This window comes from Condylura cristata, unplaced genomic scaffold (genome assembly GCF_000260355.1).
Source record: "Condylura cristata isolate star-nosed mole 26May11 unplaced genomic scaffold, ConCri1.0 scaffold00015, whole genome shotgun sequence".
In the NCBI taxonomy this organism is placed as follows: Eukaryota; Metazoa; Chordata; class Mammalia; order Eulipotyphla; family Talpidae; genus Condylura; species Condylura cristata.
Genome location: NW_004567116.1, coordinates 33,573,053 through 33,596,666, shown reverse-complemented (window position 1 = coordinate 33,596,666; position 23,614 = coordinate 33,573,053). Strand labels below are relative to the sequence as shown.

Below are 23,614 nucleotides of genomic sequence, written 5' to 3'. Positions count from 1 at the left end.
CCTCCACATTTTTCAAATCCTTTTTCCTCCTGTCTTAGCAACATACATACTACTTACCATGGTTCCTAGGTAATAAGAATAAATGAAAAGATGTTGGTGTGTATGTGTGTGTTTAGGAAAAGATCTAAACAGATCCATTCTAAGGACTACATGAGACAACAGGCAGTTAATAAGTTGTCAAACCACAGCCCTAGTGTCCAGAGCCACAATGGTAATGTCTTGAATTAGGGCATTTAAGCTCCAAGGCCTGGGATGGCTGAAACACAAGTCCACTGCACTTGCCAACGAGGTGGTGCCTGTTCTGGGAAATACAAAATGACTAGTTCACACCTTGGAGATTTGATCCATGTGGTCAAATGAACTGTCATGTCCTTGCTGACTGAGCAGAGCTTACCAGCACCAGAGCTGCCAGAGTTGCCAGTGAGGAATCAGTGCTCTCGGAGGGGAGTAGATTACTCCAATGATGAGTTCACCCGCTCCTACCCCTCATGCTCTATTCTTTTACTGTACTTTTATTTTCTTTATAACCCTGATCACATTTGACGTTACAATATATGATCATATGTTGACTTTCTGTCTCTACCAGTTAAAATCTAAACTCCATAAGAGCAGACTTCATTTTGCTCACCACAGTATCAGCAGCTCTCGCACTTAGTAAGCCCTCAATAAATACAATGCCTAAATGAGTGGATGAGCAAACACATGGCCAACTATTACACTATATACTGATTCATAACTAAGGTCTGTAATCACATTCCCCTAAAGAGGTATTCTGACAACCAATGTTGAGTTGCTGTCATTGCTTGCTGTAAGTGGATTCATTTGCATCCCTTTTATTTAGTAAGAGCAACCTGCCTGTGAACTAGTGGGAAAATGTAGAACATTTTCTACATCCTCAGTAGTCCCCCTTAATCTTGCTTTCACTTCCTGAGGTTTCAGTTACCTGCAGTCAACCACTGTCCAACACCATTATGTACAATAAGATATTTTAAGAGATACCACATTCATGTAACTTTTATTACAGTATGCTGTTATAATTAATTTTTCTATCTTATTAGTTATTGTTGTTAATCTCTTATTGTGCCCCATTTATAAATTAAACTATCATAGTATTTATAGACTATGGCATTATTTATGAATTCAAGCATCTTCTGGGAGTCTTGGAATGTACCCCCCAAGGGTAAGGGGGACTACTGTATTTTGAGCCTACTATGTTCTCTAGAAAGTGATCAATACTGAGTAGTTACATCTCTGTGACTGTTGATTACAGGGGCAGCCTTGCTGGGCCATTAAATCCCTGAGGATGGTCTTCTGCAGACTGATCAGGACACCCCCCCTCCAAGGGAGAAAGAAGTAGAGTACCATAAATATTCAGGACAACCCTAAGCTGGGTTCACAAGACACTAAGGTAGAAGATGTCACAGAAAAGGAAACCTCACCAAGTCTTCAAATTTCCTGTGACAGGCTTCCATTAGCCATGGCCAAGGTCTAGATTCCAAGGCAGCTTGTCTTCCTAGCAAGAAAAACCACAGATAACAAGGCTCTCTCTACCTGATGATGAGCCACTTTACTCCAGGCTCACCTAATCCATTAATCTCTCAATACTAGCTAAGGGTGACCCAATACCTGGGTGAGACTCACCACCCACCCTGCTGCATGAAAGGAAGCAGAGAAGCTGACAGCCCTAGGAAGAGGCAACTCTTCTGGACTGAGTAGTAGATAGAGGCTGAGCACAGCGTGGGTCCTTGGGTTCCCAATGCATAGCTCTCAACAGCCACAGTCTGCGGCGGGCAACAGCCCTGGTACATCTTTCCATAAAGATCAGCCTGAAGGCAGTGAGTTCTGGCTTTGTGAGGCACAGCTGTTGCTTTTTCTGAGTTACCACATGACAATTTTAAAATCACCTGCCAACCTAAATCCAATGAGTACCTACAGACGACACACTTAACAGCTCAGAGAATGATTCAGAGGAAGCAATTTTCCAAAGAGAAGATAATCATCTGTTAGTGTGAAAAGGCAAACACTCTTTTATTAGCATTGGAAACTCAAGGGAAATGTTGCTAAATCCATCAGCACAGCTTCAGTGAATGGCTCAAGAACAATATCCACAGCTGGAAGGAAGGACTTGTACAGCTTCCACTCCCATTCAGAGTTTACCCCTAGAACTAGCTCTCTTAGAAAGGTGAAATTCAGCTCTGTCCTCTTTCTGTTTCCTCAATAAGCAGCAAATGGTCCCATTTTCTATACCCACTCAGGGAATCTCAAAATTCAGTTTCCTGCCCTTTTACCTGTATTCTTTCTTTAGTTGACCTCAACTGACCTCAAGTCTGTATTCTGTAGCATTAAAATTATTATTTCAGCCCTTACCTCTCCTATACCCAGATGCCTATTTGAACGCTTCCATTTTGATATTTAATTGGCATCTCAGAATGGTCAAGTTGAACTCCTGGTCTTCTTTTCCAGTCTCTAATTATTACATAAGAAACTCAAAGCCTACTGACTTAAAAACAACAATAGTCATTTGAATTTTGCTCACAAGTCTGTAATTTTGACACTACTCTGTGGGGACTGCTTTGTGCAGTTGGGGTGGCTTGACTTGGGGCTCTAGATTACATTCCAAATATGGCTCACTCACATGGCAGCTAGCAGGTGTTGCCAGCTGTCACCTGGGAGCTCAGCTGGGCTGTGGGTGAGGGCCTTGGTTCTTCTCCACATAGCTTTTCACAAGCTGTAATGGCTTCCTGGAGGCTTGATAACTGAGTTTCCAGTGTGCATTTACCAAGAAAAGGAAGTAGAAATTGCCAGTATCTTAATACCTGGGCTTAGAAACTAGTGAAATGTTACTTTTGCCATATAATATTAATCAAGCAACCACAGAGCCCAGATTCAATGGGAGGGGAGACCCCCAACTTCCCATGGACGCATCAAAGAATCATGGACGTGTTCTAAAACTGTCACATGTCTCCAATCTGCCCCCTACCGTTTTCTCCATCTGCCATTTGCTCAGGCAACCAGCAGTCACCTTCAGTCACGGTCTTTCCCTTCCCCTTCTACCCAATTCTCATTAGCGAGTTCTGTTGATTCTTCCACCACAATGTCCCCACACCTCCTCTCGCCTCTACTATGCTCCCCCTCAACCCTGTCTCCCACTTGGATGATGGTGTGGCTGGCTGTGATAGCTGTTAACTGCTCTCTGCTTCCATGCTTGGCTCCCAAAAATCCATTCTTTTTATAGTAAACAGAGCTATCTTTTAAAAACATAAATCAGATCATCCCACTCTTCTGCTTCACCTCTCTCCAAAGGTTCACAACATATTTAGAATTAAATCAATCTCCCATTCTGGACTCCAACACTGAAGTGTCCGGTTTCCTGGCCTCATCTCATACCACTTGCCTTCTCTCTTGTCTGTGACACACACACCTTTTGTTCCTGCCTGGCGGCCTTTGCATGGGGTTTTCCTTTATTTAGAATGCTCTGTCCCTGTTTTTCACAAGTCTGGTTCCTTCTTGCCATTTAGTTTTCAGTTGAAAGGTCACTTTCCCAGAGAGGCTACTCACAGTCCACAATTCTAAAGCAGCCACATATCCATCTGTGACATTAACTTGTTTTACTTTAAAACATGGCACTTACCACTAGCTGACATTTTCTGGGTTGACTTGTTTGTTCTTGGTCTGTCTCCGCCCTCTAAAATATAAGCTCTGTGAGAGCAGTGACCTTGTCTGTCTCACTGAGGACCTAGAACAGTGCCTGGCACACAGCAGTGTTCCATATTTGCAGACCTAGCAGGTAGTCACAGTCACCCCAACAGGATCATTGGTGGATAGAGGGAGGAAGTTTCAGAAGTTTCAGGAGGGCCTCAGAGGTTGGGGCGTGGACCAGGACCACAACTCTGGTGCACTGGCCTGCTCCCAGAGAATGTGGCAGCAAAATCAGGTTTACACAGCCTACTTCCACCCACCCATGTATTTCCATTCCTGGCCTTTCTGTGAAATCAGCAGTGGTGAGCAGAAAGAGACTAATATGCTGAGACAGGATAGTGCTGAACAGCTGGCTCCAACTCCTCATCAGTCTGGTCAGTCATTCAGGCTAGATTAGATTAGAGTTTTCATCACACAGTTAGACTCAGAAATACAGGCCAAGTTTCAGTATTATAAATACCATGTGCTTATTTTAAATAATTTGAAAATGTTTATATTTTTTTCAGAGAAATTTGATAATGGGTATTTAGGACCCATCCAAATAAAAAGTTTGATGGAGGCTTTTGAAAAAGACAATGCTATTAATGTTTTAAAAAAGAAACCCACTGAGGTGAAAACTAAGTTCACAATCATGAAATTGTCCTTGTTTTCTTCAAAAATATTTGTAGAATTTTTTAAAGAGATTCTGCAGCTCTGTACACACTTTAGTTTACTAAAATAACAGAACACTAAAGGGAGACAGGCTAATCACTAGGGAAATGGCAGCTTGTTTGAGAGGACTTTTTTATTGGCTTTAATGAGAATTTTTTTCCCGTGGATTTAAATTTTTTTAAATTCAGTAATACTGAAAATTCAAGCTCCTGCGGGAGAAAATGATTGTGAGGCCCCGCCCTGCAGACGAGAAGTGACAAGACCTGGCTGCTCTGGGGTCTGACTGGCACGCTCTTCACAAGGCCTTTCAAGCCTTGGTGCTGAGTCAGCCTCTGACTTTTCAGGCTGGGGTGGGGGTTCTGGAGGAGAGGGTGGGGGCAGAGGCAAACATGCCCCCTGGTCTGCAGGCTGCATCTTGGGCTCCCTGATGGAGGAAGCCCAATAGGACCCTCGGCAGTACTGACTCAGGATTTGAGAATCTCCTTTCCATGACCTAGGTGATTCCATCCACACCTGACTGAACTCCAAGCCCTAACTCAGTGCCCAGAACAGACAGTGTCTAAAAGCATAGCCAAGGGCACCACAGCTGGCTCGGGTACTCACGACAAGGTAGAAGCTGGCGATGAGGAAGGTTGTCATTAGGTCTATGGTATTGTATCAGTAGAAGTACCTAATTTTTATCTTTTTATTTCTAGTTCTTCCTGTTTTAAGTGTTTTTTAATGCTCACTACTTAGAGCTGAAACTCCAGGGCGCCTAGGTCACAGCGGCAGGAGAAAACTGAAGAAATACAGTCTTCCCAGGTCTCAAGTGGGTCAAAGGGCCCGTCCTCCCTCCTCTCCTCCCTTACTCCCATCCTCCCTCCTCACTACTCTGCCTAGCCAGAGTCCCCACTGAGTGCAGAGGGCATCTTAGGGAGAAGCTGAGCTGGAGCAAGCTAAGGTTTTAGACAGGCAGCCCCTTCTGTGGCCTCCTTTCCATCCCAGGCCCGCTGAAGAGCAGTAAGGACCAAGGACAGGTGAGCTTCACCTAAACTGGCTCAAGTCCTCTCAGCCTGCCCTGGATGTGTCCAGCACGTCTGCCCACAGCAGTGAGAAGCAGGTGCCACTCAAACCATTCTTGTGCCTATCCACAATGCTGGGAAAGAAAAACCAAGTTCAATTTACCAAAATATCTGTATTATCTACAAAAATTGAACTCTAACGAGTCACTGCTACTGGAGGCAGCAATGTCCAACCACGCTGGCTGCAGAAGCAGGTGCTGTGTCCCACCAGCCCCCGGCTGGACACTGCAAGGGTGGCATGGGGCAGGCTCACTTGTAAGGCCTCAAAAACCTGGACACTTTGGAGCGGAGCAATCGAATAAAGGATCTTGGAAACATCTCCCGTGACTCCTGGGCTGTGTACTTGAAATAGTTCTGCGGGTGGGCCAGGACATCAAACAGAGCCTTGATCAGTTTCTTATCCTAAAAAGACCAGAATACTTGTTACTGACCCAGAATATTTCAACATTCTGACATTTTGTCACTAGAACTAGAATGACCAGCTTTAGACTATAGCTGAAAAAGACTAAAAATTGTTTCCTCTGAACTTTATCTTTTTCCAAATTTTATTTTACATAATTACCTACAGTAAGCATATATTACTTTAAAAGGGAAAATTTAATTTATAAAACAAAAAAAATTGTCCTTTTCCCAACCAGATAGATAGCACACTGGGATTGGGGACTCTTTATTGAGCTAGTGATATAAGTCCTTATTGATGATTATGTCATTTTTTTAATTTAAAATTTTTAATATAATTGTCCATACTTTTACAATTGTGATTTCTCCCCATAAATGGTGTAGTCCCCAAAAATATCCCACCACCAAATCACTGGTGAACCATCACCACGGTCCCTTGTACTCGTCCCACCCCTGTTTTGAGTCCTCTCCTCCCCCTCCCCTGCTTTAAGCCTCACATCTATAGTGCCTACAAGTTTTGTCTTTTTTTTAAAAACCTATGTTTGGTTTCCCTATATTCCTCATATAAGTGATTATTGATGGATTACTTCTAAGTAGCTAAAATTTGGTGAACTTTGGATTTGCAGGATAAACAAGGGGTCAAGGAACTTGAAAACAGTATATGCTGCTTGCTTGGATTTATGACAAGCACATTTCCTGCTGCTCCTCCATATATTTCCAAAAATGAAAATGTATTTAAATATACAACTTCATTTGACAGCACTAAAAATAGATGAATTTTTTTTTAAATCTGGAGAAGAGATAAAATTGATCTCAGCCCAGAGCAGACTCAATGCCTGAAAGGTGGCAATACAGAGCAAGAGGAAGCCCCTGTGGTGCCTGGGATCTCTGTGGCCAATGCCATCTCCCAGATTAGACACGTACTCACCTTAAGTATGTCCTGATGGTTCTCAGATGCATAGAGCCTGCCATCTCGAACTATGTCTTCAATGAGTTCCTGGTAGTCCTCTGTTGGAAGAAAGGACATATCTTGTGGATGTGTGCTTAGTTATTTCCAAGCTCACTCTCATTCTTCAGGTTCCAAGAAATGCCCCCTCTATAGCTATCAGAACCAGGCTACTCTGACCATGGGAAGGGAACCAGGAGAGAACGGCACAGGTTCCACCATCACATGCCCTCGCCTACAGGACCTGCAGCCATCCCTCCTGTTTCCTTCTCCCTCACTTGAACGCTATGCAACTCGTCAAGGCCCATCCCTCTACTCTGCCCAACAATCAACAGTACTTTCCAACAATTCTGCCCTTCCCATCCTACAAGATAAAATGTTCTCTTTCCATTGTTCTTTCCTATCAGCATGCCAACATGCGGTCTCTGATTCCCCCGCCCCCCAAAAAAATTCCTCTCTGATCTTATTTCTCTTTCCATCTTCTATCTTGGCTTCCCTTTCTAGCAATATCCTTAAATGCATGATCAACATTTACTGTCTCTGATTCTCCTTTCTTTCTTCCCTACACCTAGTCCAGCCAGCTTTGGCCCCAACACTCCTTCAAATCTGCTGCAAGGTCACCAGTTAAGTCCCAAAGGTCAATTCTGTCCTCATCTGCTGTGATACCTCAGTATGACTGTACCTGCCTGCCCCCTTCTGCTTGTTCCACTTCTTCACTCAGCTCCTGGGATAACACACGCTTCCTTTCCCTCCTGCCCTACTGGCTGCTGCATCTAAGACTCCTCTGCCTGCCCCCTCTTCCCTGGCCTCTCACCCTAGGAGGACCCAGGCTCCTGTCCTCATGACTCACTTTCCAATAGCTCACGCAGACATTTTTCCCTCTCCGCTTTTCTCCCTTCTCTCTCCCCCCTGTGTTTCTCTCAGTCCATGTATTGTGTAAAACAATAATAGCAATCAAGAGTCTTACCCACCCTCTCTTTTTTAAATGGGGCTAGGGGTAGTAGAATTTGGCAGAGTGTGGAGGGAAGGAAATTATGTTCATTTTCTCATTAATATTTTTGGTCCTGACCTAATATTTAATGCAGTACACACAATGTTAGCCCTCTCTAAATGTAATCCCCCCCTTCAAAGTCCATCCTATTTCCTGCAATCAGAATTTCCTATAATCATAATTCAAATCATATGCAAATCATAACCTTTTCCAACTTCCAGACAGAAAAAAATGCCTCTTTGCATGCAAATCATGTATAACAAAACCAAGCAAATCAGAAGAACATCACTGAAATGGAGATTTTTTAAAGCATTTTTTTAAAAAGATTTCTTTATTTATGCTTATAGAACTGGGGTACAGGCCAGAGGTGCAGAGGCGGTGAGAGGCTTCACCAGAGACAGAGTGGGGGAGCAGAACAGGCAGACTGACAAAGTACACGCTGAGGGGAGCAGTGGGTGGGTCAGGAGAGGTCTGCCACGCCATGTGTGTCAGCTCCCTGGCCGGGATGGAACTTGTGCTGCAGTGGCTTCAGAGAGCTTCATAATGCGGTGCTTTAACCCGCTGCTCCGCCAGGGAGAGCCCTAAGAGGAGATCTTAAAAAGCTTCTCCTGGTCATGTGATGATAAATGGAAACTAATAGTACAATCCTCATAATTACTAATTTAATACATGTACAATATTGCTAGTATACTTATGTGGTAGCTTCTTATTCTTTAAACTTAGTCAATATAAAATATGAATAAGGGTATAAGATTTTATCTTGGTTCCTCTACTGCAGAGTTTCTACCTCACAGAATTCCCTTTTTTTGATAACGGCAGTTTACCATTAGGGACACTGGTGTCGTGTGCTCTGGTGTGAGAGAGAACTGAAGAGCTATTTACCACTCTGTCAAATGCTTCCAAACCCCTGCCTTTTCAAAAAAAAAAAAAAAAAAAAAAGGTAGTTCCTCTGCCTTTATGAATGTGTCTCTTCACTTGCTCCATCATGAGAAAAACAGTCAAGTTTGTAGGTAAGACCTGGCCCAAAGACTCGCGCCAATTGCAGCCCTGCAATCTTGTCCTGCTGTGACCTTGGGCCAGTTACTTAAATCACTAAGCTTGAGTAGCCTGGTCTGATAATGATAAGCCTTACATTTATCACGCTAGAAATACATATTATATTAAATACATTTAGGAAATTCATAAAATAATATCTTCCCAGAACAACTACTTTTGGCACTTAGCAGCCTTGAAAGTCTGAATGGCCTTTTCATCCCTGTAGCCAGTGACCCAAAATGCCTCACCCCACCCTCCTGAGCTCAACACTCAAGGCTCTTCATAGTCCAGCCCTACCAGAAGGCTCATCTCTCACTCCAAGCCCATGCACCCTACTAGTAAGCTAGTCTTCAGCCCCCACACAACCTGGTACTCTATCCTTTGGCCTGTATCTTTCTAAAAGCTCCTCCTCTCACTTATAAGAAAAGTTTTATCTTCTTTGAAGATCCAAATATCTTGAGACTTTTCTTTATTCTTCCCCCAAATCCCTGAAGATGTAACTGCTGCCCTTTCTGTGCTCACATAGTGCTTTGTTCATGGCCTGTTATAGTATCCATGACAACTGGTACTCTCATGTTTCTGTCACTAACCACATTGTCTCTAGCACCTCGCCCAATGCTTGGCAGAGTACATTCTTATTAAGTACTTGTTGGCTGGCTGGGTGAATGAAGAACCTCATGAACGAACAGATGACTCTTCTTCCACTAAGTTATGAAATCCTCTAGTTGTCAACAAGGTCCAGTTCATTTCGTATTCCTAGCAAATGTTGAGTCTCAGAGCTGTATAACGAACAGGGCTCGGACAGGCCACTCCCTCATTTAGTAATAATAATCAAAGAAACCAGAGAAGTCATCTATCTTGCCCAAAATCACACAGCAAGTTAGTGGCAGAGATAGTATCAGAACTCAGATCTTTTTTCCCCATCCTCATGATTCCTTACAATGAAGGCACAGTAGTAAGTTAAATCTATTGAGAACTACTAGGTGTGAGAGCTGCACCAGGTCCTTTATGGATTATCCCATTGAACTTTCAAATCAAGTCTAACGAGCATCCTCATCTACACACGAATAACATGAGGCTCAGGTAAGTAACATGCACAAAGTCACCAAAGACATTATACTAGGCTGGCTGACTTCAATACCTCTGTTATTGCCACCAAGCTATGCTCACTTTTATTTTCTAAAAGATCTTTTCATCCACATAGTCAGTATCCCCAAATGCCTCTTTAGAACTTGGCACTTGTGAGTCAGCAGTGGCCTTTCTCCTTATCCTGGCTGCCTTTCTGAGCATGTGGGCTTGCCAGCAATCCACCAGCTGGCCCAGAAGTTGGTTCTGTTCAAAGTAGAGACACTGCTGCCACAAGCCCAGCCAGAGTGTCACAGAGCTTACCGTCGTACGTCACGTACGGGACCTGGAACCCTCGGGCACTGTTCCCTTCATTGGACTTAAACTGAATCCACAGCTTCTTGGATCTGGAGGTGAATGCAATGGGTCTTTCATAGGTCTGGCAGGTTTCATATGTTGTCACAGAATTGGATGAAGCTGCCAAGGGAAATTGGGGGTGGGATAAGATTCAAGATTCATCACTGAACAGGTAGACAACACACATCTTTTCAAACACCATGAAACAAATTATGTTCAATAGCTCTTCAGGTTCACTGAGCCAAATGTCCTGGAAATCAAGTAGATGCAGCTGGTGACTGTGGCCCCAGAGGGAAGGCAAAGCCTGAAAAGGCCCATGGCTCAGCCAACAGCTGCAGCCCAGCCTGTAGCACTCACTGCAGGGACCAAGGGACGAGTGCGCAGATTCCAGAGCTGACTATAATCTATAATTTAATGATAATCAACCACCATTTACTGCATGCTTCCTCAGACCAGGCAGGTGGCAAACACTTTGTGGACCTTATCTCATTTAACTCTTCAAAAACCACAGGAATCTGGACCAGTTATTACCTCACTAATAGATGAAGCACTTGCCCAGAGTCACAGCCAGTATGTGGAAAAGTCAGGATTCAAACCCACACCACTATGCCCACTAATAGGAATAGCAAACACTTATGTGTTGTTATTATTATTCTAAGTATGAGCTCATTTATTCCTCATTATAACCCTATGAGGCAGCATCTATTATTATCCCTAATTTAAAGACAAGGACACTGAGGCACAGAAAAATCCAGAATGTGTGCCCAAGACCACAAAACTAATATGAGCTGGGATTCAGATGCACCAGGCTGGTGGCAGAGTCTACTCACTACACTGCCTCTAAGTGTTTTTGCTTTTATGGACCCTGAGACATGAGTCAGGAACGGAAGAGTCCTTCCTGGCTGGACTATCTGTGGCCTTGGTCAGTCCCCAAACCATGAGTTGTTTCCCTGGACAAGGGGGCCAGCCCTGTGTGAGGGTCACAACTTTCTGTACCTGTGTAGAAAAAGGAACACCAGTGAGCACCAAGGGGAAGTCTGATCTCTACTTCCAGGGTTCAGCAACAGCCTCAATGTGGTGTTAGTCTAAATTTGTTTCTTTGAAAACTCAGTAAGCTCGTGTTTAACTCTGTTCTAACACAGAGGTGACAAATAGGCCTGCTTCTGACATTTAACAGCAAGTTTGCCATCAGGCTTAGAAGGGTGAGGGGTAAAGGGTGACACACACAGGTTTTCCGCATCACCAGGTAGTCCCCACAGTCATCCTCCACCGGCAGGAAGATCTCAGGGACCACAATCAAGATGCGGCGCTTGGGAGGTGGGTTGATGGTCCATGTACACTCGGTGTTGGCCGGGTAATTTCCTGGGTAATTTGGGGATTCGATGTAGCCTGTGAAATCTCCAAGCTCCCCTCCACATCTTCGGTCTACAAGAGGAATGCCACAAGTTAGGAAGATACAAACCATGGTCCCTCTATCCTCTACACTGGCTGAGGAGGACACATCACCATCAAGGAATGGGGCCTGGAAATGACACCACCAGCGGGGTGAGTCTGTCCTGTAATGCCCAGAGCTGGCTCCTGGGCCAAACTACATTACTTCCCCACACAGAGCCCCCTCCTCTCAGTTCCCAGGCTCTATTTTCTCATTGACTTAAAGGAATTCAAGATCAGGGCAGCTGTCAATGTAACAAAAGGACAAATTTAGTTTTCAACATCTTGTTTACAAAGTCCAAGCACCAAGGAAACTCCTCACACAGAACTTCTAGATCTGTCAAAATAGGGAGAAAAAGCAGCTAACAGATGAGTGAAGATGTTAAAGAAGATAACAACAGTTATCATTTTTAACATTTCTTTCTGCTTCAGATCATATTTTAATTTTGTGTGGAAGAGAATTTCCAGTGAGTTTATCAGTCAGTACAGAGCACAGTGGATAATTACCTCTGACACTGGAGGCAAGGGGTTTGCATAGATAATGTGTCACATGCATGCACACACACACCTTGCACCTCAGTCATATCTTCATTCACTGAATCTCCATTCATCCAACAATTTATTTCAAAAGCTCTGGGAGCTCAGAAATAAGCTTGCTTTCAACAAGCTTATTAAAACTGTCAGGTGAGGGCCCTCCCTGGTGGTGCAACAGGCTAAAAAGCACAGCACTAAGAAGCTATAGCAGCCAATGAAAGCATGAGTTCGATTCCAGGCCAGGGAAGTGACCCACATGGCGTGGCAGACCTCTCCTGACCCGCCCGCTGCTCCCCTCAGCAGTGTACTTCATCGATCTGCCTGTTCTGCTCCCCACTCTGTCTCTGGTGAATCTTCTCACCCCTGCTCCTCTGACCTGTACCCAGTTCTGTATGCATAAATACATAAATAAAAAAAAAAACTGACAGGTGAACCTGTTCAAGAGTAGGTTTTGAAGGGATTACCTTTGTCCTTTCTAATTGTAACAGATTATTCATGATTTAAAAGAAAAAAAGAAAAGTTTTCATTCTTGGAAAAGAGGGGACTTGAGAAAACTGCCTTCCGAAGAGCTGCCATGTCACAGGGTGAAGGTGGACAAGGAGATCGAATCTTCTAGTACTGTGAACTTCCCAAGACTAATCTACCAGCAGGCTAGAATATGGAAAAAGTTACTAAATGTCTTATTATGGCAAGTATTCAAGAAGAAAGGGGATGCTTACTTGTGAGGATGTTGCTAAATATCCTTCACTGGGAAAGAGGAAAACTAGACAACACTCTAAAGATAAAATGTAAGTGATTAACTGCCTCTTTGATCCCTAACTCCTGCAGCATGGGGAGGCCTCCATGCTCCCCTAGGTTGCCATCTCAATCATACAGAATTAGCTGAAATTTGTTTGTGGCCTTTAGCAGAAAATGCTACATACTGGTTTAAAAACATACAAAGCAAGTCCTTGAATGACGCGCTTCCGCATTCTATGGAAGACATATCAAACTCCTTAGCTTAGCATCATGGTTTCCCTTTCTGGTCTGTTTTAGATTCTATCCACAAATCCTACAGGTTCAGAGATCTCTTCCCCAAAAGGCTTTCATTTTTCTCATTCTGTGGTCCCCTGAGCCCCCCAGCTATTCTGGAGAATATAAAAGCTCTTTCTCTTTCCTCCTGCACCCTCTCCCACCACCAGCCCATCAAAACCTTTTCATGTCTTCCAGAAGCATGAGTGAACTACTCCAAACAGAGTGAACTACTTCTTCCACTGATGCTACAGCCCAAGCTCCCTGCAGAACCAGAGGCTTATTCTGCTTGGAGTGCCTGGCAGCCTGGCATATAACAAGTCCTTAAGCAATGCTTGCTGAATAGGGTCGAACGAAAATTTTGCCCCAGGAAGAAATGAAAACAAGCAAAACCTGGGAATGAGCCTGGTGGAGTAGCCAGGGTCAGTGAAGGGCGTCAAGCCCTACTGTCTTTCAGCACTGATCTGCAGAGCTGGGCTAACAATATCTGCATGGTTCCGGATGCCTGGGACCCACTTACCTCCCTTCCTGGTCAGGTGGACCCTGACACTTTGCCTCTTAATCAAGACTCTGAAGAGCCTTAAAGAAAGACTTACTTTTACATTGTGTTATGTTTGTGGAACCATCAAAGTCGGTCGTAGTATTTCCTGGGCAGGAAACACAGTTATTTTTTCCAAATTCAGGCTGGTATGTTCCCGCTGGGCAACGAATACATCGGTGAATGGTAGTGTTGTAGAAATGTCCGGGTGAACACTGAACTGTGAGTGGAGAGAAATGAAAGAAAAAACGGTATTTCTATCTACCACAATATAAAAGTTTTCACACTTCATGAAATTAAATCTTTACGTCCGAATGAAGTAGTGCTTTCCTGGGGCTAATCAACACTCAATTCCCTAAATAGCCAGCTGGAGTCAGACTTGTGACGCATGACACAGGAAAATACAAAGGGAACTGATTGTCCATGCAGAGTCAGGCATAAATGACCCCAACCCCAGTCTTCATGCACAGGAGCTGGTGAGCATTGAGGGGTGCAGGACAATAAAACTGGGTTTAGAGCTGGGCTCCTGCAAGGCAACAGGAGTGGGGCTCTGGAGCAGGGGTAGGGCCTGTCCTGCAGGGGGAGCTCTAGGTAAGGGAGCGGAGAAGGAGGAGGCCTGAAAGGAAAGAGCAGCCAGAGCCTGTGTATAAAGCCTGCTCACATGGCCCTGGCACTCCTCTAGCCAGCTCTGCCTGAAGGGGCCAAGGCGGCTAGGGGAGACCAGTTCTAGGGAGTTCTTTTTCTCCCTGTGCATCCAACCTAGCCTGCAGTGCTGGGACCTGACTTCTTCCTACCAGTGGGGCACTACACCAGCCACTGCCACCTTGACTTGATCACAGTTTTACCAGGCTCCCAGTATTCTTAGATGGGAATTTCAGTTCTGGAAAAAGCAATCTGGCAAGTCCTCACCTCTGGTTTCACAGTCTTGGAAGGAAGCAGCTCCCAGGTGTTTGGTGGAGAGGCCTCCTCCACAGGGGAAGCAGGAAGTACGGCCGGCCTCAGGCTGGAATGTGCCCAGGGCACAGAGCTGGCAGGGTGCAAAGCCATCTGTGGAATATTCCCCAGGCTGGCACAGACCTGCAGGCACCAATGAACTGAAGTGAGTGAGATCCCCCAGACAGACCCTCCCCACCACTCTGCAGATGAGACTGGGCATGCCTGTCACCCTCTGCTAGACCTCAGCTCCACAGAAGCCCTGTCCTACTCTGCCACTGACCCTGAGGAGGTGCGTCTGATGCCTGAGGTTTACACACAGGGTCACACAACCCAGTGCAAAAATGGAAACCAGGGGGTAAGTGTTCCAAAGTATGGGGCAGGCCTGGGAATGATGCAGGCTAGAACACTTACCCAACAGTCCCTGCATGCAGGAGCTCCCAGAGTCAGGGCTCTCTGCTCTATAATCAACCTGGTAATCGACCCAGAAGTACATGCTCACCTTGCTGATTATATCCTAGGGATATAAAGTATCTCCTGGTTTTTCCAATTATATTACTAAGTCACATCCCTTTGCAATGAGGTATGTCTATCATACCTTAGTTTGTCTGCTAAACCCAATCACTCCAATCCATGTTGACAGCAGGACCCACGGGCATTTACTTTTCATATCTTACTTCATTATTATTATTATTTTAACTTAAGGATAAGAAGTACAGTCATAAACAAACTTCTAAAAGAACCAGTTCCATACCAAAATGCTATAAAAATCTCATTATCGCCTGTATTCCTAATTATTTCTCTTAATCTTCTTGGTCTTCTTTCTATCCCTACCTTACAGATATAAGGCAAGGAATGAAAACACACTCAGGAAGAAGTCTGGTGTCTATCAAACCTCAGCTGACTTCAATACCTCCACTTGTTGGCTGTGTAACCTTAAATGAGTCATTTGAACCTCATAAAGTTGTTGTAGAACTATAACCATGTGAATAATTAATGTAGTACACTTAGCATGATGCCTGGAATAGGTATGTGTTCTCTAAATGTAAGCAATTGCTATGATATATTATCAATATACTTAATAACATAAATATATCTTGATAAGGTCACATACAAAGGTGTACAGATGCCCAAAAGAACCCCCCTTTCTCAATCTTCCAACTAATTCGAGGGTTTCATAATAGGTCAAAGACAGGCTAGAAGTCACACAGTCCATTTGAAAACCTGACTTTTAAACTAGATAAAATTCTGCAGATGAGTCTGGTAGTCATTAGGTGGGAAATAAAGCTTGTCCTGCAAGTTACTAGAAGGGGCTTGAGGGCTACTGCAGTATTTACTCTGTGGAGACAATGCCTCACAACACTGGAGATCATGGCGATCACGTCTCCATTTGAGCCCACCCAGTGTCAAGTGGCCCTTCTTCCATTAATAAAAGAGAAGGGAAGACATACATTCACAAATTAAATAGGAAAAAAAAAGCCCACAGAACCTAAGTGAGTTTGGCTCCAGGTTATGAGATGATCAGAAACTTTTCACAGAGGCCGTCCCAGTTTTAATAAAATAATCCCCTTTTTAAAATCAATAAGCTATGAATATGAGACCAAATCTGGAAAAATAATCAGACCTTCTTTCTTCATTTTCACACTTGCAGATGGTCCCTAGTCAATAGGAGGTCACTGGATCTCAGACAATATTTATTTACAGTGACTAAAACATGTAATTGTGACTTTTATACTTTTTTTCTGCCAATGTATCTTATCAGATTTTTGTTTATTTACTCAAGTGAGAATCAGTGCAGCATGTCTCAGGCACAGAACTAGGCACTGCAAGGCCAATGATGAATCCCATATAGTCCCTGTTCATAGGCAGCCGTGGTACTCTGTTTGGAGTCTCTGAAATTCCGCTTGGGCCTTCTATCCCTTCTATCCAGACAACGATACTGGGAAGGAAGGGTAAAAAGGGGCAGGTGCCATCCTTACCTCCACATTCAGACATATTCCAAGCTTCTGGAGTCTTCGGAACCCCAGGATTTTCTGGTCTTGGGCATGGTTCACAAGTGATTTGTCCTTCCTCATTCTGGAAGGTTCCATTTGGACATAAAATGCAGCGTTCTTGTGTACCATCATAATATGTCCCAGCCCTGCAACTGACTAGCCAAAGGGGAAACCATTTGGTCAATTTGGGGACAGAGGTCCAGTAAGAACAATGTGAGTGCTAGAAATGAAAGTTAGCATGCTCCACTACCCCGTTTCCCACCCACCCCATGTAAACCTTCCTGGTACAAAGCACACACTACTCTGGGTCCCCTGAGCAAGGCCCTCTGCCAGGATCCCTGCTGCCCACTGTTGGAAGTGTTTACAGTTTCTTCCTCCCTGTGCCATGAAGTACCTGGGAGCAGTGAGCAGTGGTACTAATTATTTTTGTAGCACAAGTTATTGCTGACTCTCCATACTTCACAGGTTTGTCAGAAGAATTACAAAGGTGAAAATCATTCATTGAACAAAGGCCTAATGCTGAAGGAACAGAGAAGAAGGTGCTGATTGTTATTAATTCTAACGGGTGACATCCTAGAAGGCTTCCTAGAGGAGATCACATTTACATTGAGCCTTAAAAGATGAATAGGTCTTCCCAGTTAGGAAAGGAGGCAGGTCATAAAGACTCATATGGGGTGCATGGGAGGAGAGAAAAGAAAAGCAAGTTGAAAATAGATTGGCAAGGTTCTTGAAAGCTGGCATTTGAATTTTATTCTACAGGTAAGAGAATCATTGAAAGGAGAGAAAATAGGACCAGAGACTGTTTTGAAAACTTCAGTCTTTAGTGACTGAGGGGAGGAGATAGAGAAGACATCTAATAGATAAGCTCCCCCAAATAGCATGTTTCCTATTTGTAATAGGAAAAGAGTAAACTCTGGTAAATGTCTCTTAAAAGGATAAACTATAGGCCCTCCCTGGTGGCACAGCAGGTTAAAGCACAGCACTAAAAAGCTAAAGCCACTTCCGCATGAGTTCGATCCCCACCTGCCCCAGAGGTGACCACATGGCGCGGCAGACCTCTCCTGACCGCTGCTCCTCTCAGCAGTGTACTTCGTGGATCTGACTATTCTGTTCCCCACTCTGTCTCTGGTGAAGCCTCTCGCTGCCCCTGAGCCTCTGGCCTGTACCCCAGTTCTGTATGCACAAATAAATCTTAAAAAAAAAAGATAAACTATAAGGAAATTAATAGCTATGTTTCATTAATGTATTGTTAGTTTAGTGTGGATCTATACCTTATTTTCAGGTGTGAATATGAAATAAATATATTGTGTTGGGCTCCCTACATTAAAATTCAAATATTATCATCATAATCATCAAAACAGCCTTTCTAATAGTTAACATTTGTTGAGTACTTACAATCCACTAGACAGTGTGTCAAAGTTTTATGTACTTTATCTCATTTATTCCTAAGCATATCCCTAAAGAATGAGGTGCTATTGTTAACTCCATTTTTCAGAAACAGAGACTTAGAGATGTGAAATAATTTGGCCAAGTTACCACAGCTAGTAAAATGAAATGAAATACACCTACAGTGAGATCAAGATCTCTCCAGTAGGGCAAAAAAGTCTTTAACAAAATTTCAGACTGAATCAAGACTTTGCCAAGGATTCTCTATGGGATACTACGGAAATTTACTTAGAATAAACACATCCTCTTTTATACTTAAGTTACCAAGAAACAGAAAACAAAATAATACACAATCAAGTTAGCTGATGTTTGTTTGTATTCTATCTGACAAATGCAGGCTGCATAAATACTTCTAGGGGTAAAGATGGCAAAGTTCCCTATTACATTATTCTGACTTTAGTAAAAAATAAACTTTAAAAAAATCAGAGTAGGCAAATGATGGCATTATTTCAAATATTATTCTACAGGTGAATACAATCAATAACATCTACCCTAATTATAAATTTTAATGCTTTTTAATATTGTTTGGAGTTTCTTTATTAATTTCATATTACTTACATGTTCTTTGATTGTATATTTTATATAATGTTATGGTATTTAAAAAAAATTAAAAGTGAACCAAACTCTTGCTTTCTTGGCAAACAACATTATAATGAGTATGATGCATAGCTGTATGGCCGACAGAACCTATGAGTCTGCACTTACTCTCTAAATGAAGCCCTACTAGATAATGGTTTCCAAAATTACTCTGGTTTTGGCCCATCTCTGGTGAATTATGAAGTAGAATTCATGACTTTTTATCCTGTGTCCCACCTGACTATCCTGGGCCCTGAGTCAGGCCAGTAAATGAGAGAATAATCTCTTCATGGCTCTACTGAGCCAACCTACCATGAAGACTGGCAGAAAGTAAATAAAACCAGAGCTGTCCCCAGCCCCTAATATCCCACACTGTTTCCATCTGTGGAGCAGCTGTTGTCAAGATGCTCGTTCCCTTCAAGGGGAGGGCGGTGCCTGGATGATGCCCATCAAGCATTGCTCATCCAAACAGCAGGGTCTGAACCTTCATAGTTTCTCTGGCAGAAAAATGATCTCTGTGAGTGGGGAAGACTGGACCCAAATCTCACTGAAAAGAGTAGCCGGCTGGGCTCCGCTACCCTGCTGTCCACTCCTTCCATTTTAGCCCTCCAAAGCCTTTCAAGTTTACATTTTAAGAAGTCTGACAAAATCCCACATCTGTTACAATTTCTCAACTGAACAAAGGGCTGTGAAATGCCCCTTGGGCCGCCCCCAGGAAAAGAGGGTACCAGCTCTTCTTTCTCACAGTGAAAGGCCTGTTCACATAAACAAACTCAGAATGTCCCTCATGGTTTCCATTTTCCTTCCAGAGAAAAAAGACCTACAGAAATAATTCACGCCAAGTACCTTCCAAATTAGTTTCTTTCACAAGGTAAAAATGAGCTAAACCCTAAGAGCGATTCTGAAATGTCATGAAGCGCCTGAAAACAGCTATTTGCAATGTGCTGGAGATGTGGCCTCAAGAGACCTCAAATCACACGTTCCAGTCGGTTCCCTTTCTCCCTGACCAGCCAGCTTGTTTTGCTGCCCCAGACAAAGGAGTCAATTGCCCCCAGAACACTTCACTATCACAGCAAAGCTTTTGTGCATCTTCAGTGACCATTAAAATCCCATTCTCAAATCCCACACAGCTGTTTTCTCCCCATCTTTAAAAGAAAAATACAAGAAACCTTTTCTGATGCAAAAGGGAGAGAGCAGAGGCACCAGGATCAATGGCAAGCCACAAAGAGACCTAAAAGCTCACCCTCTTTTCAACACCACCGCCTTTGAGTGTTTCAGACTGGGGACAAACACTATGGTCTCTCTGTGGCTAAGATGGTGAAACTAATAAAAAAGGTCACTCTCTAGCATCTGACTGTTTTCTTAAGAATCACGCCTGGGCTTCTGAGGGGAGCCACAGCAGCCCACGTGGATTCCCAGGGTTCATGGAGCTGGGCTTTGTCACAGCTCAGAAGCGCTGGCTCTCTAGGCAGTGCCCTAGCCTGGAGATCCTGGCTTGAAGCCCTTTTAAATGAATGGTACAGAGTAACAGGAGATAGCATCCCCGTGGGCTGAGGGGTTGACTCCTACATCTGTTCAGGTTTTTTGGTATGTGCTCAGATTTGCTATTTGAAAATATTCTTTTTGGTGATTCAGAGAGATAAACCCAGCTTGACTCCTTCCTTGCCCAAGATATGCTATGTTCTCTTCATATCTGGTTTGCTGGAGCTGAGATTTAGGAGTGAAATCATTTTGTCTCCAAAAATTTTTCCTTGGCACTCTTTTAAGGTTGGTGGCTATCCTTGGAACTTCAACTGGTGTGAAGATTTATTTACTCGTTCATTCAATTAAATATTTATTAGGCACTGATTAAGCACGGAGTAAGTACTGTTTTAGGATATGGCAGTAGAGCAGAGAAGACAGGCATGACCCTGCCCAGGAGGGGCTCTCAATCTAGTGGAGAATATGTACAATAAATGAGCATTATACAGTGAAATGTTAGCTTGCAATGTGATGAAGAAAAGTAGGACAGGGGAAGAGGGAAAGACAAAATGGAGGCCTTGGAGTTGTTGTGCATGTTATTTTGAGAGGGAAGCCAGGGAAGGCCTCTCAGAGTAGAGACCAGGGTGAAATGAGGGAAATAACCCCACAATGGAATTGCCTAACAGCAAAAAGCCAGTGTAGGGGACCATTAGTGAAAAGGGCAGGATGACAGGAGATGAATTTTGAAATGCAAACAAGCGCCAAACCACATAAGTTCCAGAAGGCCATGTAAGGAAATTAGGCCTCAAAGTAGATTGGAGATTTGGAATTGCAGAGACATGATATGACAGGATTTTAAAAGATTTTCTGGCATGGAGATCAGACTGAGGAAAGGCCAGAGTAAGGAGAGCAACTGTTAGCAAAATAGATGGGGCTGGAGATAGTAGGGTTTAGAACAGAGTGGTAATGATGGAGGAGGAGAACACTAGCTAGCTGGATTCAGAACATTTTTTGAAAGCAGAGATGGCAGCACTTGCTAATGGCTTAAATGAGGAGCATGACAGAAAGAGAAAGGTGAAGATGACTCTGAGATTTTCAACTTGAGCAATTGGGTAGAAAGATGTGCTGTTTCCTGAGATGAAGGAGAAGCAGGTTTTATTTGTGAGGAGGGAGGATAAAACCTATGGTTCTGGCTTGTAGATTGATCATGGAAGTATTGATAGTGAAAAGGCATTGGTAACATGGGTTATCTCCAAGGCAGGATATTATACCTCAGAGATTTACAAAATGATCCTCTGAGTGTCTGCAAAGCATTTTCAGGTCTCCATACATAAAGGCTTACCTAAAAATAGGAAATAACGACTCACTGGTGTAGTGTATGGATAAGCCTAGCCCCTCAGTCATTCCACCTCTACATGAGGTATGGAGACACAAGGTCTCCAAGAACAGACAATCCACAACTTGAGGGTAGGAGGTACTGACTGTTTGCTTATTTTCAACGTAGTGGGAAGAATTACAGTTTAACTGTGCTTGAGGAATCGAAGTCCTCATTGCATTATCTAGTTTGAACCAAACTATCACAAAACAGAAGCAGCTTCAAATGATTCTTGTAGAGACTGAAGGCAGCACCCACAAGCAAAGCAAAGGCGAACAAAAGGAAGTGTCAGAGCTGACACAGCTTTTACTCGCAGCACTCACTAGCAATGGTCAAACCACACCATGAAAAGTAGTAATGAGATCATCAGATCTGTCACGCATTGAGCCAAATCACAGGCAATGAGCAAGACTATTTGAAAACATGGAGATATAACTACCACTGGTAACAATGAACAATGCCAAATTGTGGGCAAGTTACCCTCAGGTACTAGCCAGTTATTTCAAAATATTGTATATTAATCTGTATCCATTCTTCTACATTTTGTGATGTATATATTAGTCAATAATATAACATTTTAAAACATTCACAAATTCAAAAATATTTTACTGTAAGTGTGTGTGTGATCAAAAACACTCAATACATCTAGGGTAGAGAAGTTCATTGTGCAAAATAGATGGAGGTCAGAGTTGGAGAGGGTGGTTTGGGCATCACCAGCATATATTGGTATTTAAAGCCATGAAGCTAAGAGTATGAAGACAGAGGAGAAGATTGAGCCCTTAGATACTTGATATTTAAGAGATCATAAATTAAGGAAGAGTCTGCATGGGAAATGAAAAAGTATCACCCACTGAGGTAGGAGAACCAGATGTGTGTGGTATCTGAAACCCTTGAGACAAAAGCTTTTCCAGAAGAGAGGGGTGAACAGTGTCTTAGTGAGAGCCAGCAACTGGATTTGGTAATATGAAGATGATCAGAAACCTTGGTAAAAGCAGTTTTGGTGGAAAGGTTGGGAATGAAAACCAGAATTGAGAAAATGGAAGATGTAGAAGCAAAGTGAATTTAGTAATTCTTTAGGGGAGTTCTTTCTATAGGAGGCCAAAGAAGTGGGGTAGTTTATCTGAAGAGAAGCATAAAGAATGATATAAAAAAATAAAAAATTAAAAAGAAAAAAGAACATAGACTCTTCAGTCAGACCTGGATTTGAATCCTGGCTCTGCCACTTAACTTGCTGACATGGGGAAGCTGCTTACCTCCCTATGCTTTTGCTTCTTTATCTGTAAAAACAGATATGTGGTGAGGACAAATGATAATATATGGGTACAGTCAAGTATCACTTAGTGGCCAGGATATGATCTGAGAAACGTGTTGTCAGATAATTATGTTGTACATACCTGGTAGAGGGTAATTACATAAACCAAGGGTCTATGGTATAACCTATTTGGACCACTTGTACAGTGGGCTGTCATTAACCAAAATGTTGCTAAGTGATACCTGACTGTAAAGTGTTGAGCACAGCACTGAACTCATTGGCAGTGCTCAACAAATGTCACCATTTTATTAAATGATGTTTTAAAAATTTTTTAATTAGCGGAATTTCCTACCTAGTTCTGTCATAAATACTGGTTTCATAGTGGCCTATGTTACTAATAAAGACTTTTTCCTTGATTGAAGTAGAAAAGAACACTTCTGCCTGTTCCATTCCAAGCAATCTCAGTTTTGAAAGAATTAAGATAAAATCCGAGAAGAAGTATGAAGTGCTTTGTAATTGCAGATCCACTCGGCTCTGGGGCAGTGTAAACTCAGCCTTCCTCACTTAGGGTTCAGCTAGAAAGTCACCTGCTCTCCTCTAACCTTCTCTGTTTTATCTTCAGCACTTGTAACTACTGGAATTATTTTTGTTCTTTATCTTTTTATTGCTCATCTCCCTTTGTTAGAATGTGAACTTTATGAGAATAGAAACTTTGCTCACTATTTCATCCCAAGCACAGAATGGCTCAAAGTTGAACCTCAATAAATACTGTTTGAATTAACTTTTCTCAACAGCTTCAGGGGAAAGCTACTGCTATATAATTTTGAATTAAACTTTCCTAGTCTTTCAAGAACATAGG

General features: G+C 43.0%; 1 protein-coding gene across 1 annotated transcript in view; it reads right to left on the bottom strand.

The window, feature by feature from the left end:
* Window positions 1–1,049: 1,049 nt before the first annotated feature.
* Window positions 1,050–23,614, bottom strand: part of SCUBE2 (signal peptide, CUB domain, EGF-like 2) — a 58,494-nt gene continuing 35,929 nt past the window's right edge. Inside the window, exons 17-23 of the mRNA XM_012725200.1 lie at window positions 16,631–16,801; window positions 14,628–14,795; window positions 13,777–13,938; window positions 11,432–11,629; window positions 10,172–10,324; window positions 6,739–6,818; window positions 1,050–5,813 (exon numbers count right to left, since the gene is read on the bottom strand). Coding sequence (XP_012580654.1) covers window positions 5,661–5,813; window positions 6,739–6,818; window positions 10,172–10,324; window positions 11,432–11,629; window positions 13,777–13,938; window positions 14,628–14,795; window positions 16,631–16,801 — 1,085 coding nt within the window. The 3' untranslated portion in view covers window positions 1,050–5,660. The remainder of the gene's footprint in view (window positions 5,814–6,738; window positions 6,819–10,171; window positions 10,325–11,431; window positions 11,630–13,776; window positions 13,939–14,627; window positions 14,796–16,630; window positions 16,802–23,614) is intronic.